This window comes from Dinoponera quadriceps, unplaced genomic scaffold (assembly GCF_001313825.1).
Source record: "Dinoponera quadriceps isolate SergipeBrazil2010 unplaced genomic scaffold, ASM131382v1 scaffold96, whole genome shotgun sequence".
Classification (NCBI taxonomy): domain Eukaryota; kingdom Metazoa; phylum Arthropoda; class Insecta; order Hymenoptera; family Formicidae; genus Dinoponera; species Dinoponera quadriceps.
The window spans coordinates 1-22,367 of NW_014554269.1; the positions used below are offsets into that span (position 1 = coordinate 1).

Below are 22,367 nucleotides of genomic sequence, written 5' to 3' on the forward strand. Positions count from 1 at the left end.
TGCTTACAGTTTTCTTCGATTGCAGGGGCGTGGTGCATTATGAGTTCTTGCCACAGGGTAGAACGGTCAATAAGGAATATTACCTGCAAGTTATGCGCAATTTGCACCAAGCAATCCGCCAGAAACGCCCGGATTTGTGGAAGAACAAAAATTGGCTTTTGCACCATGATAACGCCCCTGCTCACACATCGTTGCTTGTGCGCGAATTTTTGGCCAAAAACAACACACTAATGATGCCGCAGCCACCGTATTCTCCCTGGCCCCCTGTGACTTTTTCTTGTTCCCGAAACTGAAGAGGCACGTGAAAGGACGACGCTACGCTACGATTGAGGAGATAAAGACGGCATCGAAGGAGGAGCTGAACAAGATCACAAAAAATGATTTTTTGAANCTTCGAGGATTGGAAAAAACGTTGGCACAAGTGTATAATATCTGATGGGGATTACTTTGAAGGAGACAAAATAGATATTCATGAATAAATAAATAATTTTTGAAAAAACACAAAATTCGCGATACTTTTTGAACAGACCTCGTATATAGCGTACTTCCACCCATTTTTCGATTTATCTCTCGGAATGTTGTATTTCGGAATATGACTTTATTATATATATATATAGAATACATAAATTATATATACATATTATATTATATATATATATAGAATACATATATATATATATATATATATATGAATTTAGCAAAAAAATCTTATTATTTGGTTGACAAAAATTTATAAAAAAAAGGTAAATAGTAAGGTAAAGGTAAATAGGTATTAAAAAAATCCAAATTTTTTTTTTATTTATAAATGTAATATCAATTGTCATTGTAAAGTACTAAATTTTTTTAATTTTTATCTATGAAGCTTTTCTCTATCTTTAATAGTTTAGATGATAATTTAGACGATATTCATCGTGTACACGCGCGTATGTGTAGGATGTAGATAAGGTACATTTTTTTTAAATGTGTGTAAGCGCTTTGTCCTTTGATAAATTCTGCTAATAATTTGAACCACGCATTAGTACAACGGAGTAGTTGAGTTTCTATCGTCAAAATGAATATTCATTTCTTTACGCTCGCTCTTCTCCATTTTGCAGGTAACAATTAATTATTTTGCAATTGATTGCGTTAATTTCATAATTGTTATTTAAACTAATGAAACGTTTAGTAGCGCATTTATGTCAGGGATTGCCAATAAATTCGGTAAAAAAAATCCTCGGTGGTTCAGACGTGAATATTAAATTCATTCCTTATATGGTAAGTAAATTATTATATTAAAAATTGATCTTTAGTAATAGTTTCTTTTATACATAAGGTTATCAACGAAGCAATTTTTTTATATTTAGTTGTCAGTTATGCTGAATGGTGAATACATATGTTGTGCTGCTATAATCGATAAACATTATGCTGTAACAGCAGCTCACTGCGTGAGAGCGTAAGTGGGAAAAACCAAAATAAATTTACAGTAATTAATTATATTATTGTTGTTCACTAGATGCATTAATATGTTATATCGTAGAGCTAAGCATCCTACTAAGGAAATTAGTGTACGCAGTGGATCTTCTTTTTTACATAAAGGTGGTACCATCCACGAAGTAACTCGTGCTTTTGTACATAAAGACTACAACAATATAACAAATGACTATGACATCGCCGTGATTAAAATAACACCTCCATTTGACAATTCCACAAAACCAGTTTATCTAGTACAAAATGATGCTGAAGATACTTATACGAAATGGGGTTTAGTTTGCGGTTGGGGATATTATATAGTAAGAATATTATTATCACAATATATTATTAATTCAATGTCAGCAATGAAATAACTGGCATTATTTGAAATTTATGCCACAATGTCTGTACAGAAGAAATTATATTTTTGTAAAATATGCAGAAAATAAACGATTACATTTATCCTGCTCTTACGGAAGTGCCTCATTGCGTCATGATACCACAAATACAAAAAGAGCAATGTTATAAAGATTACAAACTCAGGTATGAGTTAACATCTCGAATGACGTGTTATGGATTTCAGGAGGGTATGGATGATACTTGTAAGGTAAAGTGTAAATACATAACAACTTCATTTAAAAAAAGAAAACAGTATTTTACAATATTGTTTTTAATACATGTTATTATTTATACAAACAGGGCGATTCTGGTGCAGCATTAATTAACAAAGACAATATTCTGCTTGGTGTAACTTCATGGGGAGATGGTTGTGGAGAACCGTATTCACCCGGTGTGTACACTGATGCCATATTTCTTCAAAATTGGATTAGAGGAAAAATCGAAAAATGTACGTAAGAATTTATTGTTGTAAGTATACATACACAGATAGAAAATTATATAAAAATATAATTATATTAATTATATATGTATACAGAAAATATCTGACAATTCGAGGCATAACGCTCATGTGCAGGTAGAATGGGTCCAACAGGAAAGTCATGCACTGAGAAGAAATTTACTGAAGAAAAGAACATTTTGTTAAATTTTAATAAACCGTTTGTTTGCATGCAATTGTGAACGCATTTTCTTTTCAATAAGCAATTTATTTGTTTAACAATATCTTGAGCGCATATTTTTCAATAAGCAATTTACTTACTTGTTTAACACTTTGTAATCCACGAAGACGCTTGACTAATGTGTTTGAACTTATCGAAGGCATAATAGCCGTGCTTATTTGATTTTTCTTTCTTCTTATATAAATGTTGATATCTAAAATCATATATATACGCAGATAGCGTGTGTCACCCATTTTCTAAGAGGGGAGTTTGCACATCCTGGATAATAATTAATAGTGATTGACAGTGATTCATTATGATAAACGTGTGTATTAATAAAAGTTGCATATTCCGAATGTGTGTGAGGAAATATGAACAAATGAGCAAGTGAGTCGCAGGCACCTCACATAAGCGCGTCAGACTGCAAGTTGCGCCACTTCTACCTACTTCCTCTACCCGACTCTTAATAAGCTATTTCTGTTAATAATTTTAAAAAATAAGCTTCGGAAAAAGTTTTGCTATATAAAAAGTTGCCTCGTAATTTAGTTAGGATTACGTAGCTTTAATGATAAAAGGTTGTTTTGAATCACTCTGTACATATATTTGTTATTTTATTATACACGTCATGCGTAAAAGAGGAACGATATAAAAATTTATAGACTATCTTTGAGACCAGCTCGTCGGGAAATATTCCTAACTATTGTTCAGTGAGTAAAATTTTTAAACACTTTTATTTGATAAATCCGAACATGTGCAGTTTATTATTTACAATATGTAAGTAGCTTATAAGTTATCAGTCTTGCGGCTCTCGGATAGAAGTAATTACACGCTTCTATATGTACACGTGACACAGATAAGTCTCATTACAGTGATAATATTTTTAGTTATCATCTTCGACGAGTACAACTCAAGTAGTCTCGGACATGTTCCGATCTGAAGCAAAAGTATCAATAAAAATTCGGTTCGCTAATATTAAATTTAATCATCTTTCACGTTCTCTCAATACACCTGTTTACTAACAAAGAGAGATCCGGGTGTATTCCTCGTGGATTTTGGAAGGCTCGATATTATATTTATTTATATATATATATATTAATACATAGAGTTTGACACTATAAAAATAATATGTAACATTTAAATGTCGATGGGCTGTAGAATTGACGTTACAAGATTTTAAAATTTGAAATGACCTCACGCATGAGCGATATTACAGCGAATATCCGAGGCTTACAAGGTCAATTTGGCGCATAGTATCAGCTCGAGCTTTCGCGTATTCGAGACCAACGGGTGATATTTTTCAGTGTTATCTTTTCTCTAATATTAATTTTTTCTTGCATTCTTCGTAAATTCTTTCGAAACTAATTTTTCAATGACTGTACAAGACAAAAGTATTTTTTTTAATTTAATTGTCTCTTAACAATTTTGGTAAATGTTTGGAAATATTACTCCACCGAAAACTGCGTTTTTTAAATAATAATCAATAAAACAAGTTATAAAAAGATATATAATTATATAATCGATTTTGAGATTGTCCTAAATTGCTTAAATTATTGTAAGCTTTTCAATAATCACTTATAATAATCGATCCTGTTCTTATAAAACGTTGTACGATTTCTTCAAGAGTATTAAAATCTCGACATTGTATGGATTCAGCAAAGAATTTTTTGGTATTGTAAATTCAAAACCACTAAAAAACCATGTTCAATTATCAAACCTCTTGAATTTTCTTATGCTAAACTTTGCTTTATCTATCTCTATAACAATGTCTAGCCCACCTATTATCATTAAAGTATTTTTTTCTGACCAATAGATCATCGTATCTCTCTTATAAACTTTAATCAGTCAATAATCGCTTGTCATCCTACGTTGATTTCATTCTCAAAACAATTTGATGTGGTGATAGCAACAAATGTTACACACAATAAATCGACACTATGCAATTAGAAACAAATGCGCATTACAGAACGATATTCCCGTACGCCATGATTGCTAGAAGTTACAACGAGAATCAATGTATTTCTTCCACGTTTTTCTTTTCTCATTTTTGGCATCCTCATATTCAATTTTCACTTGATATATGTTCATTATAAGTATTGCACATAACTTTAGTAGGTATGATATTGTAAAAAATCACTGATTATTATTATATTATAGAAAAATATATCTAATGCCTGTCGAAGAGTAACGTGACAATTTGTACAGTTATCATTCACTTCCATCGCCAAAAGTTAAATGAATGAAACATACAGAGAACGCATTAAATAAACAGAGCACTGCTGATCTTTAGAATCGATTGCATATGTTTATAAATATAAAAAACTTTCTGGCGAAGTTGTAACTATCATAAAATTGATCTTTAACATTTTAAATATACCTTAACGTTTTTCGATTTTTACATAAAAGACCTCATATCCTTTTCTTAAAACTTATACAATTATCTTTTTATAACCTATTTTATTGATTACTACAAAAAACACAGTTTTCGGTGGAGTAGTACTTCCAAACATTTACCACAATTTTTTTTACCACAATTTTTTAATATAATTATGGTATAATTATATAAGAAATTTTTTTTCTTTTAATTTAATTGTTACTTTGAATGTTATTTTTACTTGTAGCTTCATTATTATATAACAAACTACAGTTTATATTTAATAACATATATTTAAGATCTAATACAATGTATTAACTTTCTAACAATTAATGTTTTTATCCATTTAGTCTTTATACGTATATACAATTTTTTAGTAAATTGATTCATAATTATATGAAGAATATGTTTATCATATAAATTCATTAGATGTATTAAGAACGCAAGTATATATTAAGGGAAAATGTAACTTTAAAACAAACGTTCGTTGGTTTCGAATATATGAAAGAGAAACTTATCATCTCGAGAGCTAGCATTTAGGCACTCTCAAACTGACTCTTCAGGCCTCGGACATTTGCTATAATATCACTCACGCATGAGATCATTCCACACTTTGAAACCTTATAACGTCAACTCTACAGCCCATTGACACTTAAATATTTCATATTAATTTTATATCAAACTCTATATATAAACATCACAATATGGAACTTTTCAAAATTCGCAAAGGACACCCGGATTTCCCTCTGTAAGTGCTTTTAATCCTAGATGATTGTCGAAACGAATAGAAGTATAATTTGAAACGATGAATATGTGTTTCTCTTAGAAATCACGATCAACTGATTTCAAATGGACAAAAGGTTTTCAACACATTCAATAGATTGGACATCTGAAACTATTCCGCTGAAAAGGCATAACGTGAAAAGTTTTACTCATCATCTATTGCTCTGAGAAATATCGATAGAAAAATAGGCTATAGAAATTCAATAAGTGGAAAAAGCAGGGCTGTTTTGCAATATCATTATCGAAGTCCTACAAAAAATGTACAATGTCGCATACGAATATCGTTAATTAGAACCTTGTTGTCGCGATGTTTCTTGCGGGATGTAGTTTATGCCTTGAAGTATTATCATATTTCTCGCGAAAACAGTATCTTTAATTGTCCAATGTCATTCTAGAAAGCAAAAGTCAGGTCTCTGATTATTTGAACATTGTAATATTTGAATAAGTATTTGAATATTGTCGTCGTTTAACAGCATAGGATAGAGGTAAATGTATATTATATCTGACATAATTGAACATTTAAACATAGTATATCTGTTAAAAATATGCATTCGAAACGTTGAGAGCTAAAAGATACACAGATGGACTTTGAAAAAGTTCGAGAAGAACGTAAAAACGATTTCGAAGGGTTGTCCCAATATTGTGTTCCAATTATGAAAATTTGCCAGAGTTGTGAGATGAGAAAACGAAGAATCGATGACGAGAAACTTGACACCAGATAATGTCACATTCAAAGAGCTCGTGCGTTTGGATTTAAGCGTTTGTGTTATATTTCGCTTCACTACTACTCTAAAAGTAAACTTTTATAACGCTGTCACTATTTTGCGAATATTTGGAAAAAATTGACAAATTCCATACTAATTGACGTGTACAAACCAATTCTACGGACGTTAAATAATTTTTCCGATCATAATCAAATGTTAATTTATACCGGGAAAAACTATTTATGAAACCCACATTTTGAAAATTCGTTTTCTTTCTTGTTTTCACTTATTAAAAGTCAATAAAAAATTCGACTTTTTAAGAATGAGTTATAATTGATACTATATATGCGTTTGAATGTCTGTTTGAATATATAATCGAGCTATTAATGAGTATTATTTATTTAAATATATATTAATTTGAACGAATATTGAGCAATATTAAGCAATATCGGAAAGACCATACGCAAGTTGCAATTATATATACATACTTTGTATCGGTTATTGCAGATGAAATCGGTCGTTTGTCATAATTCAAATTTCCCGGTTGGGTAGTTCAGCTTTCTTTACGCAGCTGTCATTGAATGTGTGATATTTGAAAAGTATACATCTCACACGTGTAACCTTAATTTCATATATATATTGTTTATATCGTTGAAAAACGTTGTTTCTTCGACATCGAAAGTAAAGAAATGCAGGTAAATATTCTTGTACGAATTCAAACTTGCTATAGCGCGGCCGAGGTGACGCGAAACGTAAGCACAGTTTTTGGGGAAGGTTCTGTAAGTGATCGAACCACCAGATGTTAGTCCGAAGATTACCGTTTGTTTGTAATGCGTGTGGATAGTTTTTTAAGTGAAAAAATACTCCAAATAGAATGTAAAAGTGCGTTCGACAAATTTCTTGCATCTCGCTCTTCCAATTTCTACGTGAAAGGCATTGACGGGCTTGTATCACGTTGGGGGAAGTGTATCGAGGTGGATGGAGACTATTTCGATTGACAAGATGTATATGAGATGTGTCAAATAAAAGTTTAAATTGAAAATTCCAAAATGGCCATTTCATCTGCAACAACCTAATAATTCTGTACATATACAAATATATAGATACATATTTACAATATAATTATCTACCATTTGCGAGAACTAAAAGCTGAAAAGTATACATACTAGTGTTAGACTCTAACAGTTTAATATTTTCAAAATATATATCGATCGTTTTCTCGGCATACTACTTATATTCTAACAACAAGTTAATATCGACGTTAAAAAAGCGCTTAACAGTAAACATCTGTGGTATTTTATAGAAGACGTTGCGTCCTTTAACATTTCCTGCAAATAGTTTCACAAATTAAGTAAAAGTTTACGTTCCCAAATTCGATTAAACGCTAGGCTAATGATTATAAATATTTGCTTCTCGACTAGAAATCCAACTTAACACTCGTACATTCGAGTTATCAGTGCAGTAGAACAAAAAGTGCTAAATTTCTTTCCGTACTTAAAAAGGAGATAATTACACGAATGTACCATACGAACCACGTGTTGATATATACACACTTCACACTCCTGCTGATGAATTCCGAAATAAAATCTGACTCACCACTTAAATTTATATGAATTTTATCCTAATTAGAACGCGCCATCATGCTCGAAGCTATTTGGCATTTCGTTTCTTCGCGGTTCCTGCGATACATTCGTGAAACTTTTCTTCCCCTGCTTATACTGAGTTAAACATTCACAACATTTCCTTCTCGACGCTTTAAATTCTTTTTCAAGTGTCACTTGATTTTTGTCAAAAAATCAATATCGAGGACAGAAAACGACCTGTATCCTTTTTTATGTAAAATCATATATTTTTCTTACATAAATAGATTCTCCTCATCAATTTATGAAAAAAAGTATTGAGACGAAGTCATCGAAAAATAGATATTTCGTCTTCTATGTTAGAACATGTCAAAATAAAATAAGAAAATCTCAACATGTATCTACTTTTTAATGAATTCCTCTTAATACTTTATACGGATCAGGGAACACTTGTTTATGCGCGAAAGGATATGTTATGAAAGTTGATCCAAACGAAAAGAAAAAAAGAAAGGGGAAAACTTTTTTTCTGCAGTCTTAGGGATTCAATAACAAACCCTGTTTTCCATGTAAATCGATGTAGCGAACGTTAAAATACTAAGAAAGTTTTATTCACTACTTTCTATAATATTGAAGAAAAAATTCCATGACATCTCAAACGATACATATAAGTTACCCTTTGTTCACGAAATAGTACACACCGAAGGAACTACAGGAAAAACCTGTTACGCATTGAGCACCAGTTAGAGAATAAGAGCTCTGCCCATAATTGGTATTATTATCATAATTCCATTATTTTTCGCTGATAATGTCCACGCCGGATTCAGTTTGTGATTTGCGATAAAATTAATCACAATAATTTCAACGGCAGTTACTCAAATAACACAAGAGGCACTAAGCACATTCAAATAAGGATATCTTTCGAGTGTTTGTGTTGCATGAAAAGCGAGTTACATACGCTGACGTTACAAAGCAGTTGTTCAACATGTTGTTTCATACGTCAAGGCAAGTTGCGTTGTATATCTGCAGGATAATTGTAACCATTTGCTTATACAGAAGCCTCGTAATTAGGTTATACATACATTCTTGCTTCGTTATACGTAAAATAATGACGCACTCGATCGCAAATCTATATTTTAACAGTAAAGATCATATCGAGGATATTGGAAAAGGTAGAAAGAAAAAAGTAGAGAAAGATAGAAAGAAGAAGAGGAGAAGAAAGAAGAATTATAGAATTATAGAATTATACAACTATTACCAATAATAATTACCACCGAAACAAAGAGATCAGCGAGATCTAACAGATTCAAGGACGAAAGCTTGTTCTCGACGGGCATCATCAGGTTCGGAGGATCGAAAATCCTAGGAAGAGAAGAGGAAGAAGAAGGAACAGGATGTTCGGTAAGTTTTCGCGCCGGTGGACACGTGGCTGGTATAAATCTGGAAGCGGACGAATGACCTCGACGATATAATTGTACGACTCCGCGGATGCCAGGACCTAGAACAACAATTATTCACCAATAGAATGTACGATAGATATAAAATCTCGAATAAACTATAATTATATTAATAATTATAATAAACTCTCTATCTCTAACCACTATTGAAAGAATGTGTAAGAAACTTTAACGTCTTCCTTTGCAGCAAAAATTCACGAATATCAAATAATTCGGATTTATATTGATTTATTAACTTTTAAAGATCAGATGGTTTTTATGATGCTTTTAGCAATTGTCAATGTAGAAGATGCAAATGCATTTTACGATTATATATATATTGGAAAAAATATAATAAATTAATATAAAAATAGTTTTTCCGGTTTCTATAAAAGTTAAAGACACTATCATTCTTTTGTAGTGGAAGTAATAAATCTTTTAAAATATTAAGCAATATGGTAACGTCGTGATGTCAAGTAAATAAAATATTTTATAAAGATAAAATAATATACCAAGTAAATAAAAATTTCCAAATATGTATTCAAGCAATATTTATCCAAAACAAAGATGAAATCAATTAAAATCATCAACTGCAAATTTATAGCGGTTGTCAGCTACTTAAGGCCTTTAGGGAGAATTCACACTTTAACAGAAAACAGGACAACAACAGCCAATCAAAACTCGCGCTGGTAGTCGACAGTTTTTGCTTTATCTTCTTATTGTCAGCGCAAGTTTTGATTGGTTGCTGCTTTTCTATTTTTCGCTTTTCTGTCAAAGTGTAAATTCTCCCTTAATCCGGGAATAGTCACTTGGGGTCTTTTGTAGACCCCAACGGTCACAAAATAAAGCTCACATGGGTCTTTTTTACTGAACGGGAACCAATAATTACCCAACATCTTAAAAAGAATCGCTACAATCGAAATCTTGCATCAACATTATATGAGAAAGTAACTTACATTTTTTAATATAATTTTAATTTCTAAAATATTTTAATCAAAAGTGTGATTGACGTGAACACTTTAGATAAGCTATTGATAGTGCCGTGACATTTTCATCACATACATAGTCTCACTATCCTGTCATCTTTCCAAGTATTTCGCATCGCGACACTACTAAGCCGCTTTATCGATTTCTGGCAGACGGCACAGCAGACGACATTGTTAATTCTTACAAAATAAAGATAATAACACAGAGGAAAAAAAAAGGTAAAAAAAAGAGTAAGGAAGGGAGAAGCGGAGTGTGAATGAGAGGAGGAGAGAGCAAGTGCGAGGACGAAAGAAAGCGAAGTCGTAATGTATGTATCAATTTCAGGACGCGTTGATAAGAATAATCATATTTAACCCTCTGATGCACTTTGAGCATTAAAGCAATCTCTGCAATGTCATTCATTTCCTTATCATACATATGCAATTTTGATAATTTCACATTATCGCGGGTTATATTTTGGCGTTTATCGGATTGCACATTACACAAATAAGTCATGTGTTTCCAAAATATATATATAGCAAAAAAGGTCAAATTAATATTTGTACCGCAGCATCTATTATAGAACTTGGGTTAACGCATTCGTATCAGAATTTCGCAAATTCGGGTCTGTCAAACAAATGTCAATTCGAGCGTGAGTCTATGTTTATATCTTGAGTCTGTTTGTTTCGATATTTGAATCGATATTTGAATCAGGTCAAAGTCGAGAACACTTTCCTTTATTTGAAGGATTGATTTCGTTTGTTGCACTTATAACAGCATGACAGTGTACTTGGCAGTTCGTCAAGAACCGCTTTGATTCCTTTGAAAAATATTCTGAAAACATCACCAATTATTACTAATCTTTAAGTAATGATACATGAGACGATCTATGTATCTTATAAGTAGCTACAGGTTTTGTATATCTGAATTGAAATTTTCCTTTTATAATCTTAACATCTTAATATTTAAAATTTAATAATGCTTACTTTGAATCTCTAAATAATCAAAGCAAAATTTTTTAATTATATTTAATTACACCCATATTTCTAGCATCTAAATTCCATTTGAGTGAATTTCAATTTTTACCTTTTAAAGTTTTTCTTTTGAATTTGTAAATAAAATATTGTCCTCTTACTATTTTAGAACAAAGCACAGGTGCACAATTTCCACAAAATATAACCTGACGTAAAAAATTATGACCTTCTAAGATCAATAAGCGTGTTGGTAAGTAAAGGTCGAAAGTAGGAGTCAAATTTCGCCTGAGTTAATTCGCATTCTCTATTAAACGACAAGTACATAAACAATGTTTTATACTGTGTATATTGTTATAGAAAAAAAGAGGAAGAACTAACGAGGTGAACGAATATGTACGTAAATAGACATATGTGAAGCTTCTCCAGAAAAGCGATTAAAAGTTATCACTTCTGCGATACTGCGTGGACCTGACTCCCCTTCATTCATTTGTGTGATTTCAGTATTATTTATATAACATTTATCATCGGAAGATTAACATTTCGTCCGCACATTTGTCCATTTAATATGAATGTCTCGAATCCGTAACAGACCTACTTTAATCACGTCAATTTTCAATAAGAAACGGACATTTTAGGAGGTAAACATAGAGAGTACTTCCGAAAAATCTAAGTTTGTTGGAAATTAAACGCAGAATAATGTTTCATTTTCTACTTTGCAACCTCTGAATCGTCAGTTGATAAAAAATGTCTCGCTTACAATAGCTAATAACTTAAGGAAGAAAATTCCAAAATCCCGTCTCTCTAGTCGCATCTTGCATATTATACCGCGTTCGATTCATAACGTGACAAGATTGTTCTTTTATATATTGCGACAAAACAAATATATGACATAATCAGGTGGAGACGGAGAACGAGGAGACTGGAAAGAAGGCAAAAACGAGATACAGCCGCGAGCGAGCCCGCGAAAGAGCGAATAAGATCGATGTATTTCGTCATACGTGGTAACAACCTTTAGTTAAAGCAATTAAAGCTGACCGCGACTTCTCAATCTTCTTCAATCGTTATCATCTCTCGCACAACGACGGAGATGACGGCAGCGACAGCCTGTTATTTATAAAAAGAAAGGCTGTGCAACGTGTCACGCAAGACAGGGAAAAAACTGAAAATCGAAAATTGCAAACGATAGAAAGTCCTTTCGTGAACATGTCGAGTGATTTCGAAATACTGAAACAATAGCGAAATTGAACGTTTAATATGGATTTTTGGTCAAGGCAGCTCATTGTACTTTCCAGACTTAATAATAATAAGCATCGACAATACTGTCCGTGTGCGAAATAAGATTGTTATATACATAAATGACATAAATACCCGGGAAAAAAGTGATTATATATGGTTATATATAATAAAATAAAATCATATATGAATTTTGCCTATATATGTGGTTATATGTATGTCCATACGAAGAAAACGGTGTTATGTCATTTAATGAAATACCAATATCATGTGCAGCCAGAAGCATTTACTTGTATTTGCATATAATTTGTAAACAACAGCATTTTTTCGTTGTAGACATGTATGATTATATATTTTTCGTTGTGGACATGTATGATCATATATAGTGATATATATAGTTTATATATAGTCGATTATATATAGTTGTATATGGGCAAATTTCATATCTTTTTTTCCCGGGTATCTAAAAAGAATCTACTCAGTGAGAAATAATAGGTTGGAAAGACGACTATTGGAGGTCTACATCGTCTATGGTTAATATCAATGTGTTTTTTCAACCATTTTTCAACTAATCGATGATTCTTTTTCCATCGAATGTAGGGATATATTTGCTGGAAATTTGTAAAAGTTATTCTACATTAGTTACAAGTCGATCACAAGTAGATGCAACGCTTGATGCGACAACTGATCAGAAAATCGATGATACTATTAACGTTTCTGATTAGCTATCGTGATAAGCGTTGCATTTGCTTGCGATCGACCTGCAATTCATATAAAATGACCTTAACTTGAATCATGATTGACTGTTATCATTTCTTGTTCACATGATCCAAATCGTTCTCAATAAGTATGTAATAGGTTTGGTGCGTAATTTTATTTGATCAAAACTGATATTTATGTTCATAATTTTATAAAAGTTGTGTACTTTTGTACGAGTTATGCATTACATAATTTTTTGTTTGTAACTGTTGAAGATAAAATTTGAACATTTTATGCAATATAAAATATTTATTTCTTAGAGTCCTTCCACACACACACACACACATATATACAGGGTGTCCTATTTTAAATAATATATTTTAATGTCTCTTCTATAACTCGTCATAAACAAAAATTTTTCAGTTAAAAATTACATGGTTTGGAGGCGGACACATGATGAAATTACAGATTTGACCTTGTGTAACTTTTTCAAGGCCAGTTCAAAGTCACTTAAGCATTAAAAAAAAATCCACCATTTTTTATTTCATATTCTTGTAGCTGACTTCAAGATTTTTTCAAAACACTATAATAAAGTATTTTTTATTAAGTACTTTCTGAGTTACGAGACTTATGAGACTCGAGAAATGTGAAATTTAAAAGTAAACAAATAAGATTAAATCGATCTATCTTAAGCAATTAAATTTGAGACTACATATATTGAGAATGATGATTTTGGTTGACATTAACGTACTGTCGTCAGGTTCAGGTCGAGGTCTTCTTGAATTTTTTAAATACATTTTTTATTCTACTATTGTTCTACTTTCAGTGTTACCTAGGAATAACAGTATGGACATAATAGTTTTTTGTTCCTTTTGAGATGCATCAAAAGTTGTTTGCAATTAAGGGGAGAAAATATGATAAGAACATTTTAATAAAGATCATCGTGATTTTTTTGAGAGGATCCAACAAATTCGTTTGTAACTTATATACAACGTCAAGATTTTTCAGTGATTTGTATTAATATTATCTCATATGTTTGCTAAATTTTAAATTTTTTACTTTACTTGTTATTAATTTATTCATATATTATTTGCATATTTTTTCATTTGTCGATTGTCGACCTGTTTGTTACTTTTCAGTCTATTCAGTCTGTTTTCGTCGTTTACTTTATTCGTCTGATCGGTATGCCTGATCACAACGTGAATGAAATTGTTTACATACTTGTAGTGTTTGATGAGTGTAGAGGTAACTTTCGCATACAATTGGCACCGAAAATAACTATAATTTTAGTAACATTAACTATTTTTTTTCTCAGTGCATCGGTAAGTATCTATTTTCCTTCTCGTATCGTTTATTAATGCACTATTTAAAGTTCTTAAAATGCACTTGAAACGCAATACAAATTCAACTTCTCTTGTTTAATTGTAGAAATATTGTATTTACAAATTCCATCGTAAAAAGGAAGATTTGGTGCAGTTTGGACTGTGATATTCATGCGGCACATAAACCACGTTCCCTCCTTTCTTCCCAGCATGAAAATGAAAGAACACATAAGTGCGCTCAAGTTCAAAGCTAATTTTATTTTCATATTTATGATCATTCTTACGCTAAGATGTGAAGACAAAAAATGAGCTTACCGTATAGATTACGTTATCCCCGTGTTCGTCCGCTGCATTTTATTGTCGTCCTCCGCATTTTTTTTCACGCGTCGCGTTCTTCGTTCCCAATTAGATCATTAAGCGCAACTTCTTTCTTCTCGTCTCGCATCCATCTTTTCTGTTTCCTCTGACACATGTGCCGCGAGACACCTACGTGATCCCGCATGATCTACATCTCGGCGATTGAAGGCCGAAAAAGCAAATAGAAGGATTCGTGTACAGTTTCGTACGTCGTATTGACGAGGAGACAACCTCCCCGACGGATTCACCAATAGGGAGCGTCGTTTGCCAGATGATGCCAGGATGCAAACTCGCTCCATGTGCGCATGTTCATCTTGGTGGCTTCCGTGATGCGTTGAACGCCATCTTTCGTCCCGTCCTTGCTTAAGAGGCCATTGCATGTTGTCGACGTACTGTCGAATCGTTTGACTGATATTCGAGGCTGAAACGCAAGTACAATGTGTCCTTACTTCTTCGATATTATTGTTGCAATAGGATTTTGCTTCCTTTTATTTAACTAAAACCGCAGCTGAGTTATTTTATTACCCACTTGTAGATTTACTTTTTTCCCTTGTCTTTGAAGTTTTAATTAAAGATTTTCCTGACTTAACAAGGGCCATTAACATTTACAACAATTTTATCTAATAATTTTATCTTCCAGGAGGTAAATCCCCCCGAAAAAATTCAGGTTTACCTAGAAATGGGTCAATATTGACCCATCATCAAAAACAAATTATATTTTTATCGATTCTCTTGCCTATCTTTTTGTCAGATTCTCGAGGCACTATTTATTATTCGAAACAGTACTTATTTGCCTCTGGCATCTCTTTAGTTGGGTAACTCGCAAATCAGCCGTTTAAAGCCCTTATAATGTGAACATTATAATGTTTCATTGGTTCATCTTCAGATACGGATCGTTTCACGATGCATCTGAAAATGAACTTGAGATGATCCGACCACCGGCCTAAGATTGAATATTTCACACATTAATATTCTCTGGGATGTTTACGATAGTAAATTACAACGAGTCATCGCTGCTCAGTGATTGGTCTCTGTCCGAATAATATATCGTCTTGTGTCATTCTGATACACGTCCTTAATAATTTTTGCAAAGTGTACAAATAAACCGTTAATCACGACCAAGAGTATCGTCTCATTATCAAGAAATACAAATAAGAGTGACATCACGTGTGATATGTACATATTCGGTGGAAATTAAGTATCAAAGTTAAATATATTTCATTGAAGAGAAAGAAGATACACTGTTAGTAATGAAAGCATATTTTTAAACGTTGAAACACACTTTCACATTCAAAGTTGAAACTATGTCTTCGTTCAAAAAAATCAATGAAAACAATTGAGTGAGCGCTTTATTGGAATATTTTTCTAGATATATAGATATAAAGAGGCTCTTCTCTCTCTGCATCAATCGAAAGTAATAGTAAGTAATCGCTGATTATTCATCAAGTTTCTCCCTCCGTTGAACGAAGCGAAAGAAAAAAAAAACAAAAAAAAAGAAAGAGGCCCGAAAATTGAAATAACCTACCTCCTGTTTTTTGCGTATCAAATAGTTCTTGCCATCGTTATTGTCCCATGATTCTGTACCATCAGTGCGATATCGTACGCAAAACTCTATGACGTTTGACGCCACCGGCAATGTCAGCCGGAAGCGAAAGGTATCGTAGAGAATGAGAGCTAATGCTCCAGGCTGCTCCACGTACGTGCAATGTACGTCTTCGTGGGTAGACCAGCAGTCGCTGCTGGCCCTTACCACAACCTCCTTATCATAGGCCAGGTTCCTGACCTTCACCGTGCCTACCAGGCACTGCTCGGACTCGCGCACGATTACATTCTCCAGGCTGACGTTATCCTGATCAAGTTTGCGGCGGAAGGCGAGGTAATCGCTCGCTGGCTGTGGGAAGGTTACTTGCCAAGGCGGCGTGGTGTTCTGCATAGCGTCCTGATCTTCCTTCGACGAAGCACGAAGCAGACCGCCAGTTAGACCGGCCACATAAGCCGTGCTCCACAGTGGTGGCACATTGCTCGGCTCCGACATCACACGAACCTGCGTTCCAAAGTTGACACAATCGAGGGATTTGAAACGAAATCAACTCGCCAATAACTCGTAATAATAGTCGTTATAAAAATAGTAATAAAATACGCGTAATTATTACTTGACTGTAACTGATGCATTGAAAATTCAAAGAGAAAGGACAAACTTATTCAATCGTCTTTTTATTATGTTCCGCAGAGAAATAACATATCAATCAACCAAACTAAAAGTTGCAAGTTGTAACGTATTTTAAAAGTGATTTTCATCAAATTCAAATTAATTCAATCGATGATTTAAATTCCCCATCAATCAATCAAATGCGTTTTAAAGCAAGACGAAAAAAATAACTTTTAATAGGAACTGCGTGCGTGCATTTTGCTAAAATAGATGGAAATGATCAATTTAACGGTTTATCGGCAAATTAATTTATCGATAAATTACATAACGAAAGTTGATGTTGAAGTTAACAATTCTGCTACTTATTTGTCGATTAATTTAATCGGAGCTTGGTCAAAGTTTGGCCCTATTTTCCCATTACAATCATATTAAATCGTTAATTTATAGATTAATAAATAATTGTAGACGTTTGTAAACCAATGTAAAGTCCGTTTTCGCTAAAAGTACGGAACACATGTAATTCGCATGAAATGTCCATTAATGCTAATACGGAATAATAAAGAGAAGTGGTTTTATCAGAATATTTTATTAATTTATATTATTAAGCATAAATAATGCACAAAAAATACGACTAATTGATGTCGATATATATTGTAAGAAAAAATTCTCCCGTGGTTTCTCTCGCTCCTAACCCTGTATTACAATCGCTACAATTAGGAAATAGGGAATCCTGATGATAATTCTAATAATAGATATACCTGAGTGAGCGGGCGGCCGCGATCGTCGGCGAATACCACCCGTTTCTTCTGCTTGCTGTTATTATTATTGTTTCGTAACGCATCCAGAGTCAAAGATCCCGAAGAAAGGCATGGCCTGATTCTGGGTGGTACCGACCTGCTGGTAATCGTTGGCGCTGTGACCACCAAAGGATTGTACAGCAGAGAACTGTACACCGGAGGACTATGCCCCAGGAGCAGTTCAGCTGGCATAGCTATCGAACACATTTAGACCTACGGTAAAAGAAAGTCTCATCGTTATTATCACAGATAAGAACGAATTTGATCGAGATTTCATATTCTATATATGTTCTCGTCGTTTGACGTAAAAACCGCGAACATTTCAAAATTATACAAGCAAGTTATACAAATATTACAAGCGGAAGATTTTGTACATTCGTATAAAATCGTGTATTCAAGTAATAAGGTTGACAACAGTGGAACTTTTATTTTATTCTCTATATTTCATTCTATTCTGCATATTATATCAGGAGTATAACTAAATTCCCATTATTTTCTATAAACATCCTTTTAATGCCAAAGAAACGATACAATCATTTTAATAAAAATATCTGTCGTTTGTATCTACCGTCTAATGCTATTTTTCGGGCAGCATATCACAACGAAAAAATGTCTCGACTTTTCACACAATAAATTTGTCGACCCATTTATCAGCCACCTATTTCATTTTGAAAGTATGTATCGGACAGGTTGTGCCATATCGACTAGATGGTAATCAGCGGCTTATCAGCGAAGGGATTAATTGGAATTCTCTTTTTTGACGGTACTGTGACTGTTGTGCCGATTATTTGAACTTGCTGCAACAATTTGTCATGCAGCGCATTCAAGAGGCTTTTGAGGGTGAGAAGTTTTATTTCCAACAAGATGCAGCACCCCCACGTTACCATCGTGATGTAAGGACCTACTTTAATAAGAATCTCTCAAACAGATAGATTGGACAAAGAGGTTCAGTAAAATATCTTCCACGTTCACCGGATCTCACGCCACTAAACTTTTGGGGATATTTAAAAGGTAAAGTGTACAAAACCGGCAACAGTCAACGAATTGAGAGTAACGATTGAACGAGGATGCGCATAAACACCGAACGAAATGATATTTGATGATTTCATTGTTATCCGCAATGTCTGGACCAGAATAGTCATCAGTTTGAAAAGCGTTTGACCACAAAAAAATTACTCATTTCTCTAGATTCTTTTCAATTTTGAAAATAAACTGTACGTTAATGAACGCTGATTTTATAATCATTCAAAGTGTGTATATATTTTTTGGAACATCCTGTAAATTTTTCCTGAACTAAATATATTATTTAAATAATATGATACATATACACGTAATATCTTGGAAAAAACTCGCGTCCAAATATTATCATAATTAAATGTACAAATAAGTTCGGTGCCTTACATTTAACGTCTTGTAATTCTGGCTGAAATTAAAATTTTTTTCCCGCCCTATGGTGATTTGCCAAAAAAATGCCAACCTTAACTTTTAAAAAGCATTATAATAATTAATGGCTTTGTCGACATAACCTCAGAAAACAATAGTTATCACGATATCATCCGAAAAGGAACATCTGAGGCACTGCATTCTTTTTGTGTTCCGGTTGAATAAAAATGTTGCTACCGAAATGATTTGTTGTGCTTTGGGTGGAAAATGCTTTGACCCATAAAACTTGTGAAAAGTGATTTCAGAAATTTTTGAGTGGCAATTTCGATCTCATTGATCGAGAACGCGATGTAATGTCGGAAAAAGTTGAAGACGAAGAATTGGAGCAGCTGTTGAATGAAGATCTTTGTCAGACGCAACAAGAACTTCTTGAACAACTTAGTATAATTGAACAGGCTATTTCCGTTAAGCTTAAAGAAGCTTGGAAGAATTTCAAAGATACGAGGGTTGCTACTTATATTTTTGGCCTAATAATAAAAAAGCAAATATTTATGATCGAAATTGGTTTTATTGTTTTTCAAAATATTCTCCATGATGATCAATACACTTTTGCATGCGTTTGAGCCAATTTTCGAAGCACTTTTTCCACTCCGATTGAGGTAACTGCAAAACATGCGTTTTGAATGAATCAACCGCTTCTTCGGGTGCCGAAAATCGTTGACCACGTAATTTATTTTTGATGTGCGGGAACAAAAAAAGTCATTGGGTGCCAAATCAGGGCTGTACGGCGGATGACCCATCAATTCGATGTTTTGGCTGGTCAAAAATTCCTTTGTTTGACCCGATGTGTGAGAGCTCGCATTGTCACGATGAAGAATGATTCGCCTCTTCTTCTGCTTTTCTCGAATTTCTCCGATGACTTCTGGCAAACAAATGTGTACCATTCGTGTACCATTCAGAATTGACCGTCCTACGGTGCTCTAACGCCACTGTCGCCACGTGACCGGTAATGCCGAAGAAACAGGCAACCATTTGCTTCGATGTGCTTCTTCGGCGAACAACTTTTGTTGGATTTGACTCGCATTGGAAGAACCATACAGTCGATTGCTGTTTTGTTTCGGGCTCATATGCATAGATCCATGATTCGTTACCTGTGTAGATGTTATACACAGCCTTTGATGCACCTTGAACGTATTTTCTCAACATTTCCTTGCACCAATCAACACGTGTTTTCTTTTGAGCGTTTGTCAGATTATGCGGGATCCAACGCGAAGAAATTTTTTTTACGGACAAATATTCATGCAATATCTTATTGATGCTTGTCATACTAATGCCCAAAGATGCCTCAATCTCACGGTATGTCACATGACGATCTTGCTTTATCAGTTCACGCACAGCATCGATATTTTCTGGCACAACAACCGATTTTGGACGACCTTCACGGAATTCGTCCTGGAGCGAACGTCGGCCACGATTGAATTCGTTATACCAGTTTTTTACAGTGCTGTAGGATGGTGCTTTCTCGCTGTATAAAGAATTAAGTTCATCGATGCACTCTTGTCTTGATAATCCACGTCGAAAGTTATGAAAAATAATCTCACGAAAATGTTCACGAGTTAATTCCATTTTTTGCCCGACATGAATTTTTCAATTCACTGTAAACAACACAAACCGCGCTCAAATGACAATGTGTTCTTATGTTCTTATGTTCAACAATGTCAAGTTTCCAATGACAACGTCAGATGGCGCCTGGCAACACTTACTGCTACCAAGGCCAGAAATATAAATAGCTACCTACGTAGGTTATTGGTTTCCTCAGGTGCTCAGCCCCGAACACAAAGTAAGACGCTGTGACACGGCATAGACCTGCTGTCACGACTTAAAAGAAAGGACTTTCTGTATAAGATTCTAACTGGGGATGAAAAATGGATATTGTAGAACAATCTCAAAACATGAAAGTCGTGGGTTTAATCGTTAATATTTACCGCTAAACCGAATATTCACATGTTACTGTGTGTTTGGTGGGATTTGAAAAACATTATTTATTATGAGTTGCCCAATAAAACTTTTTTTACTTCTGAGCTTCACCAATAGCAAGTGATCAAATTACACTACAATTACAATTTTAATGCAGTGTAGAAGCTTCAGTCTGTAGGTAATTAATAATGACCTATTTGCGGGCCTCACCTTTTTATAGGTACCCATATATTAAGAGTAATCAAAAAACTTCGTTTTTTTCATTACGAACTATTTACCTTCATCTTGAAAACGATAAATATTTAGGTCTAAACTAACGTTAATATGATGGCAGAGCAGTATAATGAACGAAAATATTTTATTGATTCTCTTATTAGTCATGAAAAAAGCTTCACAGTGGCACATCTAGACTAATAATTAATTACGGATGGACAGAGAGATATGGATAGAGTGTTTTTCTCATCTAATGATTATTTTTGACATTCCTAAGGATCATATAATACAAAAAAAAATGTTTACTGGAAATCGGGAGGGGGGCCCATAAAAATGGCCTTATTGACTCTCCCTTAAATAATATTGACATTATATTAATGAGATAATGGAAATCTATACAAAAACATGATAAAAGGCACTTAACACCACAATTTAACGAAAATTTATTTAATTTTCTTTGAATAATTTTCAATTTATCTTTCAAAAATATGATGATTTATATTTCTCATTGCCCAAAGTTTCTTTGTCTCTTTTTCAAGCTAATCTGCATTCGTTCTTTCGAATATTTTAATTGCGTTACGAACACGTAAAAAAGTTTGATTGTACCTAACAATAATGAATTAAACATGTTTGAATGAACGAAGAAACAACATTTTTAGTTATACAAACGAAATTTGGATCATAACAACTAGAAATTGGATCATAACAACTAGAAATTTCGTTGTCAAGTTAATTCAACCGCTTTTTTCTCCGTGAAGAGAACACGATTTTAATTCGCCAAATGCACAAAGTTATTATATTCCGCAGTACTTCATCTTAAGCCCGATTAAATGTATGAAGCAGCTAATTGAAACTGACGACTGGCTAAAATTTTTACTTGTAATATGACGTATTTTCTATTTGCGTATATAGTCTCGCAGTT

The 22,367-nt window shown here is 33.4% G+C and overlaps 2 protein-coding genes across 3 annotated transcripts in view; one reads left to right on the forward strand and one right to left on the reverse strand.

The window, feature by feature from the left end:
* The first annotated feature begins 905 nt into the window (after window positions 1-905).
* LOC106752236 (vitellin-degrading protease-like) lies at window positions 906-5,091 on the forward strand. Its single transcript, XM_014633795.1, has 6 exons — window positions 906-1,094; window positions 1,166-1,254; window positions 1,344-1,432; window positions 1,517-1,769; window positions 1,892-2,056; window positions 2,149-5,091. Exons 1-6 carry the CDS (start codon window positions 1,052-1,054, stop codon window positions 2,302-2,304), a joined length of 795 nt encoding a protein of 264 aa, XP_014489281.1. The 5' UTR covers window positions 906-1,051; the 3' UTR covers window positions 2,305-5,091.
* A 981-nt stretch (window positions 5,092-6,072) lies between these two features.
* The window catches only part of LOC106752225 (protein phosphatase 1 regulatory subunit 3C-B), a 33,366-nt gene continuing 17,071 nt past the window's right edge, over window positions 6,073-22,367 (reverse strand). Inside the window, exons 2-5 of one of the 2 annotated variants that reach the window (XM_014633775.1) lie at window positions 17,834-18,085; window positions 16,452-16,970; window positions 14,885-15,347; window positions 6,073-9,437 (exon numbers count right to left, since the gene is read on the reverse strand). In XM_014633775.1, the coding sequence (XP_014489261.1) occupies window positions 15,171-15,347; window positions 16,452-16,970; window positions 17,834-18,079 (942 nt within the window). In that variant the 5' untranslated portion in view covers window positions 18,080-18,085 and the 3' untranslated portion in view covers window positions 6,073-9,437; window positions 14,885-15,170. Of the gene's footprint in view, window positions 9,438-13,608; window positions 14,767-14,884; window positions 15,348-16,451; window positions 16,971-17,833; window positions 18,086-22,367 lie in introns of those variants that run through there. The other variant, XM_014633783.1, reaches the window with a different exon arrangement.

Coding starts and splice junctions, on each gene's coding strand:
- LOC106752236 (XM_014633795.1), top strand. CDS start 1,052: ATGAATATTCATTTCTTTACGCTCGCTCTTCTCCATTTTGCAG. Junction 1,433..1,516: donor GCAGCTCACTGCGTGAGAGC/GTAAGTGGGAAA, acceptor GTTATATCGTAG/AGCTAAGCATCCTACTAAGG. Junction 1,770..1,891: donor GCGGTTGGGGATATTATATA/GTAAGAATATTA, acceptor TAAAATATGCAG/AAAATAAACGATTACATTTA.